The sequence below is a fragment of the Nelumbo nucifera genome, chromosome 2 (genome assembly GCF_055504915.1).
Source record: "Nelumbo nucifera cultivar China Antique chromosome 2, China Antique-T2T, whole genome shotgun sequence".
Lineage (NCBI taxonomy): Eukaryota > Viridiplantae > Streptophyta > Magnoliopsida > Proteales > Nelumbonaceae > Nelumbo > Nelumbo nucifera.
Genome location: NC_142650.1, coordinates 47,531,816 through 47,553,923, shown reverse-complemented (window position 1 = coordinate 47,553,923; position 22,108 = coordinate 47,531,816). Strand labels below are relative to the sequence as shown.

At 38.1% G+C, this 22,108-nt stretch overlaps 2 protein-coding genes across 2 annotated transcripts; one reads left to right on the top strand and one right to left on the bottom strand.

The window, feature by feature from the left end:
• Window positions 1-394: 394 nt before the first annotated feature.
• Window positions 395-3,676, top strand: LOC148802172 (uncharacterized). The gene is made up of 3 exons (XM_088897837.1): window positions 395-614; window positions 1,591-2,605; window positions 3,157-3,676. Exons 1-3 carry the CDS (start codon window positions 395-397, stop codon window positions 3,674-3,676), a joined length of 1,755 nt encoding a protein of 584 aa, XP_088753963.1.
• Window positions 3,677-9,678: 6,002 nt separating this feature from the next.
• Window positions 9,679-16,864, bottom strand: LOC104602689 (protein trichome birefringence-like 35). Its single transcript, XM_088897197.1, has 7 exons — window positions 16,290-16,864; window positions 15,696-15,975; window positions 15,361-15,532; window positions 14,909-15,105; window positions 14,617-14,769; window positions 10,098-10,438; window positions 9,679-9,944 (listed from the first exon to the last, which is right to left on the bottom strand). Exons 1-6 carry the CDS (start codon window positions 16,516-16,518, stop codon window positions 10,108-10,110), a joined length of 1,362 nt encoding a protein of 453 aa, XP_088753323.1. The 5' UTR covers window positions 16,519-16,864; the 3' UTR covers window positions 9,679-9,944; window positions 10,098-10,107.
• Between the last annotated feature and the right edge of the window lie 5,244 nt (window positions 16,865-22,108).

The following is a 22,108-nucleotide window of genomic DNA, read 5'->3' as shown; positions in this document are numbered from 1 at the left end:
AGAAGGAAAAGAAGCATACATAACGGAGTTCAATCTTCGACCGGCTAGAGAACCGAGAGAAAGACTATCAACGTTTGACAGGTTTGGAGGACAAGATGTTGCTCCAACGCCATCTGCTTAGCCCCAAAGGACTTCAGTACTCTCCCGCATAGGGCCCAAATGTGCCAATATGAAGAAAAAGGGCCGACAACAAAGTCAAAGCCTACAATGTGCCATTGCTACAAAGGATACAAAGGAGAAGTTGGAGCCTCAGAGTGTTGTTCCTTCTCGTATGAAGAGGGTGACGAACTTGGAAGTTTCTTCTAATTAGACATTCACAGTTAGACAACCGACTATTATCATCACATCTCCATCATCTTCTCAATCAAAGTTCAACCTCCAACTAGGACAAGACATGGAAGAACATAGTGAAGGGCTAACTAAGGATGAAGACATTGTCTCGGTTAATCACATCACCATTAAGGAGAAGGAGGATGGAGATATGTCAAGCACTTCTTCTGATGAAGAACTTGAGTCTGTTCCTCCTACCTCTAAAGAAGGAGGCCAAGCAACAGTGGATGACTTGAAGGAGTTGAACCTTGGCACTAAAGAGGAACATAAACCTATCTACATCAGTGCACTCCTTAGCCCTAAAGAATAAGTCAAATACTTCGAACTACTTTAGTAGCACAAGGATGTCTTTGCTTGGACATACAAGGAAATGCTCGGTTTAGACACGAAGTTGGTTGTCCACCACCTCTCTATTAGGTACGGGGTACAACCAATCAAGCAAGCACAACGTCGATTCTGACCCGAGTTGATTATGCAAATTGAAGCAGAAATCAACAAGCTCATTGAAGTTGGTTTCATTTGGGAGGTGAAGTATCCAACTTGGATTGCAAACATTGTCCCTATAAGGAAGAAGAATAATCAAATTTGGGTCTGTGTTTACTTTCGAGGCCTAAATCAAGCTTGCCCAAAAGACGACTTTCCTTTGCCTATCACTGAACTCATGGTAAATGCAAGTACAGGCCACGAGGCATTATCCTTCATGGGCGGTTCATCTGGATACAATCAAATTTGCATGGTGCCTAAGGATGAAGAATTCACGGCCTTCTGAACACCAAAGGGGATCTATTATTACAAGGTGGTGCCATTTGGGCTTAAGAATGCTAGTGCTACGTACTAGCACGCGATGCAGCGAATCTTCGATGACATTCTTCACAAGAAGGTCGAGTGCTATGTCGATGTCTTGGTTGTTAAGTCTAAGAAGTGAGAAGACCATCTCGATGATTTGCGTAGCATCTTCAATAGACTAAGGAGGTATCAACTAATGATGAACCCTCTCAAGTATGCATTTGGAGTCACCTCAAAGAAGTTCCTCGGATTCATTGTTCGCCATCGAGGGATTGAAACAGATTAGTTAAAGATTGATGCCATCTAAAACATGCCAGAGCCACGGAACCTATAAGAGTTGAAGAGTCTCCAAGGACGACTAACTTACATTCGACGGTTCGTCTCCAACCTAGTAGGACATTGTCAACCATTCAACAAGTTGATGAAAAAAATGTCCCATTTGAGTGGGATGAAGCCTGCAAAACTGCCTTACAGAGAATAAAACAATACATCCTCAAACCCTAGCACTTGTTGCACCAATCCTTGAGAAGTCACTCATTTTATACATCGTTGCACAAGAGCAGTCATTGGGAGCCTTGTTGGCACAAGTCAATGAGGAAGGGAAAGAGAATGCACTCTACTACCTCAATCGGACACTAATAGGAGCTGAATTGAATTATTCACCCATAGAGAAGACTTGTCTTGCTCTCATCTTTTCCACGAAGAAGTTACGGCATTACATGTTGGCACATATTATCCACCTCATCTCAAGGGAAGACCCCCTCAAGTACATCATGACCCGACCTATACTTTCAGAGAGATTGGCTAAATTGGCTCTCCTCTTGTTAGAATTTGACATCACCTATGTCCCACAGAAGGCTATGAAAGGACATGCACTGACAGACTTCCTTGTAAATCACCCTATTCTAACAAGTTGGGAACTCTTCGAAAACCTTCCTGATGAAGAAGTTTTCTACATAGACATCTTACTAGCATGGATGGTGTTTTTCGATGGTGCAACACGCAAAGATAGTGCAGGTGCCGGTGTTGTATTTGTCTCGCCACAAAGAGAAATCCTCACATACTCATTTGTCTTAACCGAGCTTTGCTCTAACAACATGGCTGAATACCAAGTTTTAATCATTGGCTTAGAAATGACCATTGACTTGGAAATTCACTACCTCACAGTCTATGGGGATTCGAAATTGGTAATCAACCATTTGAAAACAGAGTATGAGGTGCACAAGGATGACCTAGTTCCTTATCACCATTTTGCAATCCAATTACTGAAGGAGTTCGAGCATGCTACCATTGATGATGTACCCAAAAGTGAAAATAAGCAAGCATATGCCCGTGCCAATTTAGCGGTTGTCTTAGCACTCACGAGTGATGAAGCAACAACAATACTTGTTTGTGCAAAATGGGTTCTCCCCCCTAAGTCACCTCAAGAAGAGGTAGAGCAAGAAAGCAATGTGGCTTCTGTATTCACTATAGATGTTGATGACTGGAGGTAACCCTTCACCGACTACTTGTAGCATGGGAAGTTGCCCGAAGATCCCAAGCGTAGAGCTGAGATACGACATCGAACACCTCGTTTCTTATACTACAATGACAACCTCTACAGACGCTCCTTCAATGATATCTACATGAGGTGTATCCACGGAGACGAAGTCCAAAGTGCACTCGACCAAGCACACTCTCGAGTTTGTGGTGCTCATCAATCATGACCTAAGCTCAATGATTGTTGTAAGCGAATGTGCTTCTATTGGCCAACAATGGTACATGACTTAATTGAATATGCCAAGAGATGTCAGGCATGTCAAAATCTTGGGGATTTTATTCGCCAACCACTAGATCCTCTACATCCTACGGTTGCATCATTGTCATTTGATGCATGGGGACTTGATGTGGTTGGTTCTTTGCCTAAGTCTTCTCGCTGCACCTCTTCATCATAACAGCAACGGATTAATTTTCCAAATGGGCTAAAGTGGTTCCTCTTCAAGAAGTAAAGAAAGAAGATGTTGTCAAATTCCTTCGGACTCACATTGTCTACCGCTACAGTGTTTCACGTTACATAATCACGGAAAACGGAAAGCCATTCTCAACAGCATTGGTGATACAGTTTTGTGATAAGTTTGGCATTAAGCAGAGGTTTTCAACCATGTACAATGTAGTGACCAATGCACTTGCAGAGGCCTTTAACAAAGCTTTGTATAAATTACTTGAGAAGATTGTGTCCAAGTCCAAGAGAGATTGGCATGAATGCTTGGATGAGGCCTTATGGGCATATCGGACATCTTACCGCAGCGCTACAAAGGCAACTCCTTTTGCTTTAGTATATGGTGTAGAAGTTGTACTTCCCCTAGAGAGACAAATGAACTCCCTAAGGATGACTATCCAAGAGGGAATTACAGAAGATGAGAATGCAAAGCTACGATTAACTGAGCTCGAAGCGCTAGATGAGAAGAGATTAGAAGCTCAACAAAGAATAGAGTGCTACCAAGCTCGTTTGGCTCATGCATTCAACAAGAAGGTTCGTCTTCGCACCTTTCAGAAAGGAGATCTTATCATTGTTTTTTGACGACCTATTGTTATCTCACACTGTTCAGGGAGGAAATTTGACCCTAAATGGGATGGGCCTCACGTGGAGGAAGAAGCCTACACTAATGGTGCTTATCTCCTTATCACACCAGAGGGTCTACGTCTTGGGCCCATGAATGGAAAGTACCTTACGAGGTACTACCTCTAGTCTTTTGCATTGTAACGCTCCTGGCCCACATGAGCCTAAACTATGAACGACAAAAAAAAAAGTCTTTGCATTATAATGCTCTTGGCCCGCGTGAGCCTAAATTGTGAATGGCAAAACAAATGTGAAATATGAGAATTTCTCTCTTAGAAGAAAAAAAAGGAAATATCAAGTCCATTTCCAACATCATTTGATTACAATGTTGAAGTTGTTTCATTTACAAGAGAAAGACCACTTCTTGGAGTTTTACATAATTAAGTATACTTTTACAAAGACCAATGGATGATTCTACAAGTTGTGTTGTCACTTAACATTGACTTGCATCTCTTGCTTGTTGGTTGCCTTCAATTGTTTCAACTTGCCAAGCTGAGCTTTTCCACTACAAGTGCTTTACTATCTTTCTACTTTTTCTTGCTAAAGTATTGTCTTTAGAGATTAAGGAAAAGTGTTGCACCACCTGCTTCTATTATTGCTCATCTATTCATTGTCATCCCTCCCTAAAGGTACAAGACATTACATCAATGTGGAGTTTGTTGTTGTCAGCAGAAGTCATGTCAACTATGACTTGAATCCTTTGGTAGTTGGAAAAGGACTTGTTCAATTCATATGCATTACTTCAATAACTAGATCTGCCAATTTCTACCTCCTTCTGTTTCTTAGTTGAAGCATGTTTAATTCTATCTCTACAAGCAAGGTACCTTCTTCACATGATGACGAGGAACCAACATCTTGGACAAACAACATGTCAAGATGGTAGACCTCTTCAAGAACATTGTCACCATGGGTAGTTTGGTTATAGACATCCACTCATGTGTGTAGAAATCTTTGCAACAATCTCCCTTAAAGAAGTCAAGAGCAATCTTATCCCTTTCATTTAAATGAGTGATCATTTTGTATGATCTGTCAGAAGACGAGCAGACTCTTAAAAGAAATAGAAGATTCTAGCATTGCATCCATGACAACTCCTTTTGGTTGGAGAGGTTCGAAGATCTCTTCCTATTCAGCTCTATGTTGAAAACAAGAACTTGTCAAAAGTTCATCAGTTACAAGCATAAGTGTGTTGAGAGTTCTGCAAGGAAAGTAGAGAGATCACCCATTCAAAGTTGGGTATTCGGGATTTGCAACCTTCCTTCTTGAGGCAAGTTATTTGTTAGAGGATGTATCGAAGACGACGATGAAGCTTCATGACCAAATGATCTAGAAGAAGACATCACCTATACAAGCAAAAGAGAAGTGTTAATAATACAATAAAAAAAAGTACCTTACCTTGAAGAGAAGAAAGCTTTGCACATCAAGTCCTCTAGGAAAGAAGCTCTTTGCAAGCTAATTCCTAAATCCAAGAGACCTTAGACTCAAAGGTCTATGAAGCTCTGAATCTAGGGACCCCAAACCATTGAAGGTCTGCGAGGGGATGCTGCTGATGAAGCTCTGGATGTTGGGATCTCCAGTGAAGAAGGAAGCTCTGTGCATCATGTTCTCTAGTGAAGAGGCTCTCCACAGGCTAATCCCTAAACCCAAGAGACATCGGACACGAAAGTTTACAAAGCTCTGGGCCTAGGACCCCGGACCATTGCAGATTTGCAAGGGCCTATTGCTGATGAAGCTTCTTATGTTGTGAATCTCTGGTGAAGAAACTTCATTCAGGCTAATCCCTAAACCCAAAAGACCTCAGACCCGAAAGGCTACGAAGCTATGGACCTAGGGACCTCGGACTATTGAAGGTCTGCGAGGGCCTACTGTTGATGAAGCTCCCATTATGTGACTCTTTGATAAAGAATCTCTATGCAAGCTAATCCCTAAATCCAAAATATCTCAGACCCGAAAGCCTATGAAGCTCTAAACCTTGGGACCCCGGACCATTAAAGGTCTGCAAGGGCCTATTGCTCAAGAAGCTCTGCATGATTTGACTCTTTGGTGAAGAAGCTCTGTGCAAGATACTCCTTAGATCCAAGAGACCTTAGACTCGAAAGTCTACAAAGCTCTGGACCTATGGACCTTGGACCGTTGAAGGTCTGCGAGTAGCTGTTGTAGATGAAGCTCTGCATGCTGTGACTCTTTGGCGAAAAAACTTTATGCAAGCTAATCCCTAAAATCGAAGAGATCTCGAACCCAAAAGTCTACGAAGCTGTGGACCTAAGAACCCCGGATCATTAAAGGTCTACGAGGGCCTGCTGCTGATGAAGCCATACCGATGTGCCTATTGGTGAATTTCTAACCCGTTAAGTCTTATAGAAATCAAGTGCAACTTGCGATACCTTGATAGTGGATGGCGCTTTGACAACAGATGACGCGCAGTCGACTTACCAAATCTGTAATCCTGCATGTACAAGACTCCAAATATGAGAAGAGGGGAAAAGTAAAATCTAGAAGATGCAATATGCAGTACGCTGAAACAAGGTGTCTTGAGAAGTGGAAGTTGCGTACATATGACTCTCGTTTTGGTTGGTTCTGTTGGTTTACAGGACAAAAGGTCCACAAACAAGGACAGTGGCACCTTGGTGGGATAAGCTCAAATGCTTAATCCAATCGTCATAAGGGATACGTTCATGTTTCCTGTTGATTTGGTTCGTATGCAATTCAATGAGAACTCCGTCAAATTTTCAGTGGGCTGCTGTCATGGAGTTTAAGCATCCTACTGTTGCCATGTGATACGGTAAGGTGTCATACTATCATCTCAAAGATTGGCTCCCATACTGCGTTTATTCATCCAATGCCCATGCCAAAGCTTTACTCTACAATTCACTCTGTAACAGTGGCAACTGAGGTGTTTACAATTAATCAAAGGAAACCAATCTGATTCTGTTGAGCATTGTTAAAATACCAAGCCCGCTAATGGGTCATTAGGAACAAACAGTCAGATCTTGTTTGACCCAGGAGTTTTAGTCATCAAAGTACGATTTCAGTCAATGTGATGGAACACATTTACAGGACAGAATATGAGAGCCTCAATCTAGAGTTTTTATGGTTTTGGTTCTGAAACTATGAAAGTATGCAGTGTGTTTCAAGCATTACTTGATCGAGTGGATAGCATTTATTTTCCATGATGTCATCACCATTCACCATACCCGCTTCTAGTGGAAGAATAAACTGCTACACCAGAGTGGACTGTTCATGGTAGAGAAAGAAGAAGTCTCGAGATCAAGTAAACCAATGGCAACATAGGAAAAAGAGGAAAAATATCAAATCACTAACCTCAAGTATAAATCGCAACTTTTGTGGAAAGTAGGAAGGCTCTGCTCCGATCTCTCAACGTCTTCAAACTCGATCTCTCAATGGCTATGCTGATTACTCCAACGGAGGGCTCCATTGAAAATCGTCGTCGTCATTGTCATCGTCATCACCATCGTATGGAGCTCCATCGTCACCTCGTCCTCCAGAGGGCATTTGTAGACATCTGAATATTCAAAACCAAATAAATGAGCTTAGTTTTACATGGTAACCTCTAAATTAATATGGGCCTCCATGGGCCAAAGGCCCAAGTCTATATAAATATGACTTAGTGGCTCAAAGATCCAAGTGTACTAAGTCCAATATGGCCCATGTCCTATTATAATAGGGTAGTCCCATTGAAAAGACCGTTAACTCTTGCATAATGGTGCATGTATAGGAGTTAATGCTAACCCAACACCCCATTCACATAGATTGGTTAGTTAAGTGGGCTGAGGTGGCAGCCTTAATCCTTGGCTATAAATAGCCTTGCCTAAGAAGAAAGAGGGTTTACACTGCGAGAAGCTCTCAGACACCAACATTGAATATTGCAAGCAACCACAAGCTCCTGCAAACTCCAACAACTACAAGATCAAGAAAGAAGAAAGAAGGGAAAAAACTTCTCCGTTCTCTGCAACTCATTTGGATTCAAGTTCTCCAAAGAAGATCAAGCCACCACAAAAGGGCCCTTCTTAGAGAAGCATCTTTCACAGCCGATCAAGCGTGAAACCCAAAGTGAAGAAATATACATCAAATCTTCCAAAGCACCAAAATCAAGGAAATCTACATCAACACTTCAAGAAGTACGAGAAACACATCAACGGCTCTCGTCTTCACCAAATTCGACCGTTAATTAGATGTTGCTCACGTCATCGAGCAAAAATCTAAGAGAGTTCATTCCCTTGTTTGTTTTCTTTATTACAAATTTATTTTTTGTAATTTGTCTCCATATTTTGTGCTAATTGAAATACATGAAATTTGTATCGACAATTACCAAACACAAGCAAAAGTGAAACATAATGCAAATTTACCCTGAACTGAGATTTACACTCTATTTGCATCATTTTCAAACACAGACTAATGAGTAAAAATATAGATTAAGTCATTTGACATTATAAAATCAAATTTTGGCTGTATTACTATCACAAAAGCACACTTTCTTGAGTTAAATTTGTTGATGCTAACATCATAAAGAATTGGACCTTCTAATTGAGTCATGCCATAAGCCCACCATAAACAAACCAGATTTCTTGTCCAATACTCTCTACCCGTGCTATCCGCCTTAATTTACAACTGCACATCAGCATCTTGTATTGTGAGATGTGCGGCCGCACATGGGTAAAAAAAGTGAATAATAAATCTGTCCACCACCATAAATAGCATGTTTGTTTTATTAACCATACTAGTATTTACTAGAAACACCTTGTGCTTGAGGGTGTCAATTGAATTGGATTTGGTCTAATCCAATCCAGTCAAACGTGAATCCATTATAAATGGACCAGGTCCATTCCAATCTAATGAATGTTTTGAACCAATTTGGACCGTTTCAATTCAATGTCTGGATCGTTTAATCTATTCAAATTCATTTTGATTTAGATTGGTTTCAACCCAAACGTTCATTGACACATATATTCTATCTTATATCAATGGACCAGATATTGGCTTAATCAACCCAATCCAAAATTTTTTACGAACGGATCAAGTCCAATGCAATCTATTAAATATTTTGGACCGAATTGGTCCAATTCAATGTCTTGTTGAATTGTAAGGGGGTCCAATCCAAAACCGGTCCATTGACATCCTTACTTGTGCCATCTGCATCTCAATCACCTTGTATTTGAATTCGTTCAATCAAGGTTGGACTTTGGGGGCGTTCTTTTTTTAGATTTTGAGAGGGGGGAAAGTTGGTCAATAGGATTTTGGTTCTCATTGACCAAGAATCCCTTATTCTTTTTTCAAATTTATGTGGGGATCAGGGAAAAATTTTCCCTAGGTATCACTTACCCAAAAAAATTACCAACACTTGAATGGGACAAAAATGTCCCTTTTAATAATGGATTTTTATGGCTAAAATAATCATTGCCTTATTTATATGAGAAATAAAAGAACATGAGTAAATACACTTACCTAGATAAATATTTCCAGGAAAAACTCACCCAAATAACTGTATTTACCTCGATAAATAACTTACGGAAAAGTGAACGGGCCTTAATGTATTCTTTTAACAATCCAGGTAATAATCCTTCGTTACCCCCACATGCATTTGCAAATATACCCCTTACATATAGAGGACTGGTGGGATAATCCATTCGAAAAGCCTGGTTGTAACCTAGCCTGTGTTGTCAGACCAGACGGAAAACCGGATTACCTATTGATTGAATCATGGTAAAGGTTTTACCAGTTAACCGACCGGTTAGCTCATTCATTCAATCCATGAAAGTCATCAATTAACCGGGTCTCCAGTCACTGATTCAACCTCTAGCCAGTCAGAGCCTGATAACACTAATTCCAGCATGTAGGTGATTAAAGAAAGAAAGGCGGATTTGATCCCAAGTCTTGGTGGAGGACACCAACCGGAGATCTCACCAGCAAGTCTGGTTGGTATACCTTCCAAAGGATTCTAGTAATAGAAGAATACTATAGTTTAATCACTAAAATTGTCCATAAAATAGCATGCCATAGTTTCAGAGAACTGAAATACTCCTCTTCCGTTTTATCAAAAAAAAAAAGAAAGAAAGAAAAAATAGAGAATTGAAATACGGCCTTCTCTGGTTCTTCAAAGGTGCATCACAACTTTGTCACTCCAATCAATTCCAGTGTAAGTTTCCCTTTGACTCCGTTGGGGTTGTGCAGTATTAAGTTCACATGTTGAACAGTCCAGCTAGTTCTGTCATATCTGCAATTAATCTGCTATTATATATGGTTTGGTTTCCATATCTGATGATATTCTGCTAACACTGATATTTCGCCAATTTTAAGGCCTTAGAAGCAGAAATTTAGCCGAGTTTGTAACAAAGGGACGAAATTCAAATGAAGCTAAAAGTATTACCAACTTATTTCTATAAAAGATTGAACAGTAATTCATTCCAGACGTCATGCACTCCAGGCAAACACCAGTGTATACAATCCGAGTAACTCGTGCGATTTGACAACTGTTGGGGACTCAGTGTCTGCCAGAACTTTCTGTAAATGGAAGGATGGCCATCTTTCCGATACTCGGATAGCTGTGTGATGTTGACAACAGAAACCTTCGACCTCAACTTTCCTAAAACATTCTCCACCATCCGCATTGTGGGCAAATCAGACCCACTTCCCCAGTAACCCTCTACATCAATGGGAGTATTTTCCTCATAGCAATTGCCCTCGCTACCTGGCTTCCACTCTCGGCTCCTGTGTGCCACAAATGTTTTAAAAAGGTTTTGTTTTCGAATCTCCAAAATCATAAAATAATGATACCAGCTCTGAAACTCATCATCAACGATATTTAAACAAGAAATATTATGTCTAAACCTCCAGCACTGAAACTGATTAACCCACAATTTTTTCCCCAGTGAAATGCATTCATTATGTAGGGTGTTCAGATTGAAATTTATTCTTATTTGCATATTAATTAAACAGTCTATATCTACTTTACTCCAAAGCTTAGAGGATGCCATCTTTGTCTAGTTGCTAGTGTCTGAACACTGAAGAGCAATCATTGGATTTGGGTACAAAATAAATCTTCATCCAGTAACCTGCTTGCCCACCCAGAAAGATAAAGTGGCAATTTGTTGTGCATGGGAGAGAAAAATCGCTATGGGCTCAAGGCTGGAGGCTCTATCTGGAAAAATATGTCTTGGGTAGTTGATCAAAGGATAATTATAGTTGCTTGACAAAGTGGATACTGCTGAATAAGAATGCCAGTCTAAGCAATCTCTCAATGGCTGATGGTAGCCTTGATAGATTCCAGCAACACATCACAGTTTATTTAAGGAATCCAACCATCGCAATAAACTTCTAAATATGCCATCTTATTGGTAAATCAACAGCAATATATAGTTTCAGCAATCTCTCATTTGGCAGTGCAGTTTGGATGCTTTGTTGCAAACAGCATGACGAATACCAATAATTAACATAAACAAGAAATACAAGTATTAAAGAATTAAATTATAATATGATTAAATTCCATTTAATACAATTAAAGCAATATAAATAATCAATAACTTAATATTAACATGGTACGATGTAATGCAGCTCCCCACCCCAATGCAGAGTGCCATGCAAGTGGATAGATGCCTATGATACCTGAATACCTAAACAAAGATGCTATATCATGTTGGACACTCCAATATCTAATGTAAATTCCATACCTGATACCACATTATCTATTCTAGTTGCCCAAATTTCTTAAGGTTAGCACTTTGAAAGCAAGGTATTAGTGAGTGATCTTTCTTGATTGCATTGGCGTTCCTCACCTAGACATCCTTGGGACACCGAGGTGACACGTTAACAATCATGCTGATATCAATACGGCATAACATAGAAACTATGAAGCCTGAATACTGTGAAGTTTGGATTGTGGTAGATCTTGGACTGACCATGAATACATTTTCTCATAACACAGAAACTATATGAACCCTGAATACATTTTCTCATAAAGTTTTTGTTGAGTTGGGACAGGGATTTACTCAGTTGAGTTGAATTATAAGATCATGAAACATATGTTTATCATACAAAACCTTGTGCATTGTAGTTTCTATCCAATACAACAGCATCCTCAACATGAATTAGACAAGTTGATTATCATGGGTACCTAGTATAAGGATTCCTACTAGATACAAACAGTAAGTTTAAACAGTTGAGCAGGGTGGTAACTACAAAACAGAACTTTAATAGGAACTTTTCCAAAACCAACACAGTAAAAAGAGAGCATGGACAATATAAGTTTTCTGATAAGCATGGAAAATCTACGTTTAAGACTTTACATTTATGCTGGTGAGAGGTGTCTGGTATAAGAGGCTAAATAAACATATAACCATCTCCCTTCCTGTCATTGGCTACTAAATATGTCCACTGATCCAGACTGTCCAATTAAAGCAATCTTCGACAAACAACATGCAGAAAAATTATACTGAGCTTTCTGCTTCCAACTAACAAAGCATTAAGTGCCAAAAAGGAGAAGATGAAGATCACCGTTTCATTCCTGTCAGAAAACTCTAATGCACAAAAGAAAATTCTAAAAGAAATACATTAAACTTCGTTCAGTACTAGAAAGTCCGTTTACAATGTTTTCTTAGAAATTAAAACCCCAGCTAAAGACCAAAGGAGAAGTCACAGTGAAAATAAAGTTTCCAAACTATAGGTGAGTCTGAGTGGAGGCAATGTACTAAGAATCTCTCTGCTAATTAATATAATTATCTTTAGTATCGAAAAAAAGAAGAAATTCCAAACTCATCCTATCGAGTAACTGAAACTGAATCAGCACACTGGTCATATAATTTGCTCAGATCATTTTGAATTTGAATGATCTTGGTCCTCTTGGATGGCTAACTGAGAACTTATTAAATGACACCAGAAATATGAAAAACAGATTAATTTTGACTCCTTAGCATCAAGGAATAAGAAATTGACAAAACTAAGATATAAAAAAAAATCACTAAAAATAATAAAACCCCTATTTCAAACAAAATGAATTTGCCCTGCATCACTAATTGATTGATGGTGAATAGGGAGGTGCACCCTGTCAGTAATGATGGTGCTATGCTGGTTCCTTATGCTATTTTTCTTTACCAAAACCACTAGACATGCTAACAATGATACATGAGTTGCTTTTGTAATTTCAACCACATGCCGTTTTCTTCTAAAGCGTTAAATTGCCAAAGTAATTTCTGTAGTGATCCTAAGGCTGTGTTTGGAGTGCTACCGATCTACTCCAATGGGCTTTTTGTGTTTTTTACTTTGGAGAAGCCAAAATCCAGTGAAAAAATTGTTTGGTTAAAAAAACTTGAATTGGCCTTTTTGCATTAAAAAAAGTCATTTGAAAAAAAGCAGAAAAAACCTCCATTTAACTCTTCACATTTGTAAGAAGCTATTTCACACAAAAAAGCCACTGACTAGCCAAACAATAAAAAGCACTTTTTCCAAAAGCCTATTTCAAAATGAGGCTTTTTCAGAAGCCGATTTAGGCCAGAAAGCACTCCCAAACACAGCCTAAGTAAATCCAGATAACCATGTAGCCCTAAGATAATCCAAGACACAGTTAAACTTAAGCATGTGTGTTTATGGTTCCACTCTATCTTTAATTCTTAATTTAATAAAGCTCACATAATCCATCTCTTATAAAGTTCTTCTTCTTCATTTGAAAGCGCCCTTTAAAGTTCGTTGAAGTCTATAAATTTTGGTCATTTAAAATTTATAGATAAAAAAAAATAGAAATTACAGAATGCCACCCTACACTTTTGGGGTAGTGACACTTGGCCCCCAAACTATCATTCACAGCAAAGACCCCCCTGGACTTTCATATTCCAACCAGTGTTTTAAAAGGCATGGGAGGCATATGACTGGAGGTGCTCCTAAAACACCCCGAGGCGTATGCCAGAGGCGCTAACACCTCTGAGGTGTACGCCTCATGCGCTTTTTTCGTGAAACGTGCTAGAGGCGTATGCCTCATGCGTCTCATGCACATCTTATATAAGAAGATGGAAAAAAAAAGAAAAAAAAGATAAAAAAAAAGAAAGGGAAAGAAAAAGAAAGAGAAGAAAAAAAGAGAAAATGAAAGAAAAGGGAAGAAAAGATAAGAGGAAAGAAAGTGGTTTGCCCCCTACCCCCTTTTCAACTATTGTCATGCATCTTTATTATTCTTAATGTAAAATATTTTTATTAAAAATAAAGAAAAAATGAGATCCCCTCTTCCTCTTCATCCTCCTCCCATTCCTCCTTCTAACCTCCTCTTAAGGAGGCTTATGTTCGGGAGGCTTACGCCTCTTGCGTTCTGAACTACATCAACCTCACACCTCTAAGTAGTGGAACGCCTTGCATCATGCCTCTTCATTTTAGAACACTGATTCCAACACTTCCCCCCTCTGTGTTAATTGGAATGACGGAGGAAATTAATTTACTAAAATGACCTTTCAAGAATCATATGGGTGAGATGACAATATTTTATTTTGTAAAGATGACTTAAGATGATGACATTTCAAACTAACGAAAATGGGCAAGGCAAAGTATGTTATCTCTTTCTTTCCCAGGCTTCTAAACCCTAAATAAATAAAACCCTTAGTGCAAGAAAGAAGAAGAAAAAAACAGAAGTCTTTATAATAAATATGTAAGAAAAGGGTAAAATGGTCCAACAAAGTAAAAAAAAAAATGATAGTTTTGAAGATTTAGAAATGTTTAACAAACACACGGCAGTCAAATGGGAATCTTTGAGTGCTGGCAGTGGGGGGGAAATGTTAGAATCTGAAAGTTCAGGGGTTTCTGTTGCAAACAAAAGGTCAGGGGGCTAAGCATCAACACACGAAAATATAGGGTAGTAATCTATAATTTACCCAAAAAGAAAGGAGTATTAGAGAAAGGGGGTTGGCACTCACCAGAGATGGGTAGGAGACATGGTAACAAAGAATACCCGCTTTATGAGCGTATTCACATTTGAAGCCACCCATTCGGCCCAAGCCTCCATAGCCAACTCCATAGCTCGCAGGCCATCCAGTTCCTCACATACCCCATTTTCTTCACTACTCCATCTGCAAAGTCATATGAGCCAATGGTTTAATAATTAAAAAAAAATAAAAAAACAGTGAGGAAAGAAGACAATTCCTACGTTCCTACTTAACTAGCTACACAGTTGGTGCCATGCCTGATTTGGCAAGAAATTGCACTTACAATAACTTAATGGGGCCGTGTCTCCACCACAAGTAGGTGTTAAAGACCAGTATGTCAGCATTCTCCCACTGGGAAGCATGCTTGAGAACTGAGTCCGGCCGAATTATTCGGTCCTTCAATCTGTGGTTCACCGGATCATCAGAATTCGAATCAACAAGAAGTGGTGCCCAATAGAACTCAACCGAAGCATTGTATTCCTGGGTGGGAATCATAAACATCAATGCATTAACAAAAAGGTGTAATGGTTGTTGTGTTAATGCATCTTGAGTACAGGATAATCCTCTGCCTTCCACATAACGTGTATTATTCTGAAATTGGGTAAGATCAACCTACTTGGAATGTTTCATTGAGAATACGTTTAGACAGAATGGGGGGCTCTTCAAATGCCAGTTTAGTCTAAGGATTTTAAGTCTGATACTTCAACTTCTCTATTGAGGTTGGTTTTCTCTTACCTCTGCCCTGAAGATTGTTAGAGGAGCGACGGGGGACATGGATCTCTTGTCAGCTGGAATTGCAGATTGTAATAAACATACCATGGATGTCCACTGTCCTCTATTCAAAGAATCCCCAACAAACATCAGTCTTTTACCTCTCAATTTCTCCCACATTTCAGTCGCATTCCACCTTTAGCATAAGACAGTAGCTGTTTAAATTTTGAAAATTCTAAAACAAGTATTCATTTTCAATAAATAGTACTCGTTCTGATTGCAGAATTGAGCAAAGATGGACAACTAAAGGAGGCTCGAACAGTCTTGATTTCAATATGAAAGCAACAGATATGAGATACCTCTTCAAGTTGCAGTTATGAGGTTGCCATCTCCAGTTCTGGTACCTCAAGTCGGTCCTTCCGTATTTCTGACACGCCAACTCGTCGGACATATAAGGGCAGTGCGACTCGTTGTAGAGCGGATAAGAGGTATTGTCAAAGACCCATTTGCCGGAAAACAAGTCGCATCTCTCTGGAATTCCTCGCCGTCGGTCGGTCTCCATCATACGGTCAATCCGCACAGTTTTCTTGCCACTGTACCGTCGAGTGGAGGCGCATTTGGTGAACCTATCCAAGCTCGCTAAACTTACAAAATCCCATTTATATCCATGAGACCAAATCAATTAATCAAATGCAAAAATAAAATTCCAAAGAACGTAACACGACATAAAATTCAAGTGCGTAAAATCAGAACATAACAGAAAATTACAGAAATCCATAAAAAAAAAAACAAAAAAAAAAACCATCACGGTCTCAAGAATAAGAAAAAAATGGGAAAAGCATCAGATAATTAAGCTACAGAAACGCGAAAATACTTCAGCAGAATCAGCAAACCCAGATAGATTTTACTGAAATTAATGGTAAGTAGATCGATAGGTTCCGATGCCAACGCACCTACTAGAGCTTGGTTTTGGTTGTTGACTCCAGAGGCTTTTGAAGGGTCAGAAGAGAGTAATGATGTCTGTGTAATGGAAAGCTGTTGCTGTTCTCTGTCTTCAAGTATTTGCCGAATGCTTCGCTGGTTGTAGAGGATTGTAACTCCAATGACAAACAAAGAGAAGAGAACACTGAAAAGAGAAAGAAGAGGGAAATGGGTTCTTTTCCTTCTCCATTTCTGCAACATAGAATACAACTCTTGAATTTACAGAGATAATCTTCTTTCAACGACGACGGTTAAACTTACACGAGGAGAGCTTGGATTTCTCGACAGACTGACGGTGGATTGCTGATTTTCTGGCTGGAAAGGAATTTCTGTTGAAAATTAACGAGTCACATTGTGGAATTACTTGTTAAAATTTCCCTCCTCCATTGAGACGGGATTTCCTGAAAGCGAATCCTGTGCTAACACTCTGAGACACGGCATCTAGCCGCACATCACGAACCTCTCCTTGAATTTAACATACATGTACAGGGATGTGCGGTTGGATGTCCGTACTCTCAGTGTATTTGCACGGTTTTTGATTCAGGAGATCGGGCCTCTCTCCCTTTCTATCTCTTTTCCGTGATGAATAATGGTAACGTGTTATTTGATTTGGTATTTAACCGAAATGGATTATACTATCTATAATCATTAAATCACTCGACGTGAACGACGGCGTGATAAATATTAAATCATTCTGTGGGTCCACCTTATTCTTTGGTGGGCTACTCGCTTTGAGAACAGCAAGTTATGACTTATGACCTCCAACTTTATGTTACCTCTGGACCTAGGGGTGATCATGGGCCGGGCTTGATTACGGGCATATGTATCTAATGTATAAAACTTTACATAATATCATTATATTTTATATTGTATTATATATTTATGAATTATTTACTATGTATAAATTACATATGGTATGAAGCGAGCATAAAGTATTAGTCTCAGGGCCCAGCCCTCACATTTGTGGGCATGCAGGCCAGGGCCCAGGCTGGACTTGAACAGAAAACTTAGGCCTGAGCCCGGAATTTTTGTGCTGGTAAGGACCAAACTGAAAATGATCACCCATTCACCCTTACTTTTTTTTTTTTTGAAAGATGCATATTATATTAAACTAAATCAAGATAATAAACTCCTCCACTCTTGGTTTTCCATCTTGATAATCGTTAATAATAAAAGATGACAAACAATGCAATTTAGCTAATTGGGACACCTTGTGAGCAGGGCTATAAACTTTCTATTTACAAAACCAAACTTAACATTTAGAAAGTTCGATAGTAGAGATCTGGTCCTAGACAAAAGCCACTGGCAAGTCCAGGGAAGATCTGCATTTTGTTGAAGCGCCTTGACAACTTGCTGAGTGTTTGTATATATACAAATTTCCTGTATTTCCCAGTGTGAGAGCTCTGATAAAGCTTGCATAATTGCATATAGTTCAGCTTGAATTACTGAAAAGATTTGATTGGTTCTACCTTTGATAATTTTCAAACAAGATAAATTTTTAGACATGAGAATAGCACCATAAGTATATAAAGAATATGAGATTTTCCCTGCGTCAGTAAACACAATAAGATCCAAATTGTAAGAATATGAGTGTTGGATTGGAGGAGCAGTAGCATTTAAATGATGATCCGAATGGAGGAAAGAATTATTAATTTGATGAAGGAGATTAATAGGCTGAATTAGCCTATTCTTGAAGCACTTTTCATTTCTGGCATACCAAATATAATAAGAAGCTATAGCTATCCAACTGAAAATATTCATAAAAAGAGAGCAATCCGCAGTTTGGTTATAAAGAGTTTGAATACATAAAGTCCAAGACCCTTAAAATATAGTTTGAAAATAAAGGTTACAAGGGTTACCAAATAAAACTGCTTGAGTATAAGAATAAGTCATAAATAAGTGATTAGTAGTTTCAGCTTCTAATTCACAAAGAACACAAGAGTTTTGGTTGTTTTCTTGAAAAATAATATCTTTGACCGGAATGAAGTCACTAAGGACTCTCCAAAACAAAAGCTGAAATCGAGGCACAATAGTTAGATTTTCAGAACTATGTTGAAACCAAATCCAAGAAGTCGAATGAGTGGAAGGAAAGATAGGGGTATTCAAAATCTTTGATACTTCATCAAGAGGAAATAAAGAGTTGATGACATCACAATTCCATTGACCATTGTGGAGTAGATGGGATATATTCAAGTTTTTAAGATGGGGTGCTAAAGGGAGAGATATCCAAGAGAACTGATTATGAGATTGGATCCAAGGTCTTTGAGATACTGGAAATGAAGAGTTTTCATTAATCAAATAACCACACTCAGAAGCTAGCTCTATAAGAGTTGAGCCTACTGATTTCCAAAAAGTAGAACCTAAGGACGTGATAGAGTAGGGAAACAAATTATGGTTTCTCAACTACGATTTCTCCAAGCTACTTTCTTAAGTAGAGCTTTATTAGTTAATTGAAGGTTTCTAAAACCTAAGCCACCAACATCTTTGGGTAAAATTAGAATATTCCAAGCACACCAACGATAAGGATAAGATCTAGTTTTCGAAACTCCCCACCAGAAGTTTGTGATTAACTTATCCATTTGATCAATAGTCTTATGAGGGAATTTGATAGGGTCATGGCATGGAGAGGGATAGCTTGCAAAACCAATTGAACTAAAACTTTTTTTCCCCGCCTAGCTGATTGAAGAAGCTAATCCAAGAATTCAGTTTAGCTTTCATGTTGTCTAGAATAAAGGTTAACTTAGTGTGTTTATTTCTAGACCAAAAGAGAGGAAGACCTAAATATTTAGAATTATTGTGCAAAGGTCTTACTTTGAGTTGCCTTCTAATTAATCGTTGGAATGTAGGATGAATATTTTACTGCAAAAAAAATTGGATTTATCCAAATTTATTATTTGACCTGAAGCATTTTGAAATTTATTTAAGATCTGGACAATGTTATCTATCTCTTCCCTGCGAACTCTCAAAAAGATTCTAACGTCATCTGTAAAGAAAAGGTGGGAAATTTTAGGAGATGAAGGAGAAATGAGAATACCTTGAATTTTTTCTTCCTATTCTGCTTGATAGAGAAGTTTGGAAAGACCCTTCATTGCTAAGATGAATAAATAAGAAGATAAATGATCTCCTTATCTTAAACCCCTAGAAGGGTAAAAATGTCCTTCAGAAGTGCCATTAATGAGGACTGAAAAGGACACAATGGATATACATTCTTTGATTAGGAGACAAAAGTCAGGTGAAAAACCAAGAAGAGACAAGGTTTGAAGGAGGAAAGTCCATTCTAGTCTATCATAGGCTTTAGACATATCTAGCTTTAGACCAATATAGCCATGTTCTTTGTTTCTTGTGTTTTAAAAAATGGAACATTTCCTGGGTTATAATTGAATTGTTAGACTTTTGCCTTCCTGGTACAAAAGCCACTTGATTTGGAACAACACACTTGTCCAAGGATGTATGAAGTCTACCAGCTATCACTTTGGCAATGATTTTATAAGTCACATTGCAAAGGCTGATAGGCCTATAATCTTGTACTTTAGTACAATCAACCTTTTTGGGGATAAGACAAATGAAAGTATGGTTTAACCACTTTAGGAGTTTCTTGTTCTAAAGAATTCTTGTACTAACAATACTGCATCAGACCCCATTAAGTTTCAGAAATCCTTAAAAATTAAAGCTGGCAAATTGTCACATCCTAGAGATTTAAGGCTACCAATACTGAAAAGGGTTGCTTTGACTTCATCAACAAAAAGAATAGCAATGAGCATGAAATTCTCTTCTTCAGTTATAATTGGATTGAAAATATTGGATAGATCCTCTAACTCTTGAGGAATCTGAGAGGAATAAAGGTTTGAGAAGTAATCTAAGAAAATCTAAGTTATATCTCCATGCTCAGTTTTCCAATTGTTTTGATCATCTTTGATCCTTTCAATATAGTTTCTTTTCCTTTTGAATAAAGTACTTTTATGAAAAAATTTGTGTTTTTGTCTCCCAACTATAGTAAAGTTTGACGAGAGGTTTGTCTCCAATAGCTTTCTAGCTGTTCGTTGGTTTGTTCATACTCTCTATACAAGTTGTTTAGATTACCAGAGACTCCCGATTTTTCAGCTTGTAAGATCTGAACTTCCAAACTTTTGAGTTTATCTCTTGGTTCTATAAAAGTGGATTTCCTTGAGGTAATTAGATTTTTCTTTAAGGAATCCAATTTCTAAGTTATCTGGTAGGTTGCATGACCATTAACTGAAAGTTGCCAATATTTTTCTATTTATTGTTTACATGAAACGTCAGATAGCCACATTTCAAAAAACCTGAAAGGTTTTGGAAGGCTACGGATAGTAGGGGATAGGTTTAGAATAAGTGGATGATGATCTAAACCCCATTTAGAACATAAAGTAAGAGTTGCGTTAGGGAAGATAGGTAACTAGTCGGGGAAAATCACAACCCTATCAAGAGTTCTTTGGATATGGCCTGAGGTCCTTTTATTAGTCCACGACATTCCACCACCTTGAATATTCATTTCTAACAAGTTTTGCTCAATTATAAGATTTCTATACTGCCCAGAAGATAAGGTAGAGGTATTAGAAGAGGTTGAAGGTTCTAGTGAATTTATGGAGGCCGCTTCATTAAAATCTCCTATTAATAAATATGGTAAAGAGACCTGTTGCAATCTCAGGTTTAGATCTAACCAGAAACTATTTTTATGGTGTTTAATTGAAGGTCCATAAATGAAACCTAATAACCAAGAGCAAGTACATAATTGAATTTTAAGAAAAACATATCTTGAAGACGACAACACTACAGTAATCCCGAAACCAGTTAAACCACCAGCTCTTCCTTCAGGTGTAAAAGTGACACAATTAGGATAACGAATTTTATTTGTTAAAATAAACTTGTAGCATACATTGAATAAATACAATTAAGAACCAGTTCCAGGCCTATGAATGGGTAAGAGTGCCAATGGGTCAGGTTGATCCAGTGCCCATGATACCTAGATCCCATCGCATTATGTATGGTTCTGCATATTGTATCTTGTCTATCAGTACCAATCGGGTAGTGATGGTAGAAACCGGAATTGCTACAAAAAAGAAAAAAAAATTCCAACAAGTAGGGGTGAATCGGGTGATCATGGGCCTAGACACAAGGCCTAAAGTGTAAGCCCGGACCCAGGTCTGTATGGTTCGATCCATTCTGGCCAAACTTTGGGCCCAATTCACTAATTAAATTTAATAAGATATAAATAATACTTTATCTTATATGTCATATAATATATGTATAAAATATGTCAATATTTATAAAATATAATATATATATATATATTATATGTCTTATTTTATACTAATTGTATACATATAAATATATGCTTAATATAGAAATAATTAATTGTGGGGTGTCTCAAGCCATGCTAAGAATGTCGACTATAATGTCATATTGGGAGCAAATCCAAACAAGTACTGGTACTCAGTATTCACCCTGGTCCTAATTGAATGGAAGATTCATTAGGAAAATACGTAGGATGCAAAGAATATAACCCCTTTGATTGTTATCGAAAGGTGGAGAATAGTTTCTCTTATCAATTTATCTATTTTTGTTATGGTATAAATGAGATTGTGGAACTTTTCTTTATGATTAAAATATCTTTTTTTTTTTTTTTTGAATTCCATCATTTCCTAATTGCAAGGGCAAAAATATAATTTAAAATACTACTTGTTACTTTATTCAATTCTCTCTCATTAAATTTTTTATTTAAGGTATGTACCCCATTCTCTCATTAAAAAGGAATAAGTTTAAAGCTCGATAA

Bases quoted from the DNA above. Each gene is read 5' to 3' on its own strand.
- LOC148802172 (XM_088897837.1), top strand. From the start codon at position 395: ATGGAAGAACATAGTGAAGGGCTAACTAAGGATGAAGACATTGTCTCG. The intron at 615-1,590 runs GTGCACTCCTTA...ACTGCCTTACAG, and splicing joins ACATAAACCTATCTACATCA to AGAATAAAACAATACATCCT. The intron at 2,606-3,156 runs GTAACCCTTCAC...CTACCGCTACAG, and splicing joins ATAGATGTTGATGACTGGAG to TGTTTCACGTTACATAATCA.
- LOC104602689 (XM_088897197.1), bottom strand. From the start codon at position 16,518: ATGTTGCAGAAATGGAGAAGGAAAAGAACCCATTTCCCTCTTCTTTCT. The intron at 15,533-15,695 runs GTATCTCATATC...CTTATGCTAAAG, and splicing joins CATAACTGCAACTTGAAGAG to GTGGAATGCGACTGAAATGT. The intron at 15,106-15,360 runs GTAAGAGAAAAC...ATTCCCACCCAG, and splicing joins TAACAATCTTCAGGGCAGAG to GAATACAATGCTTCGGTTGA.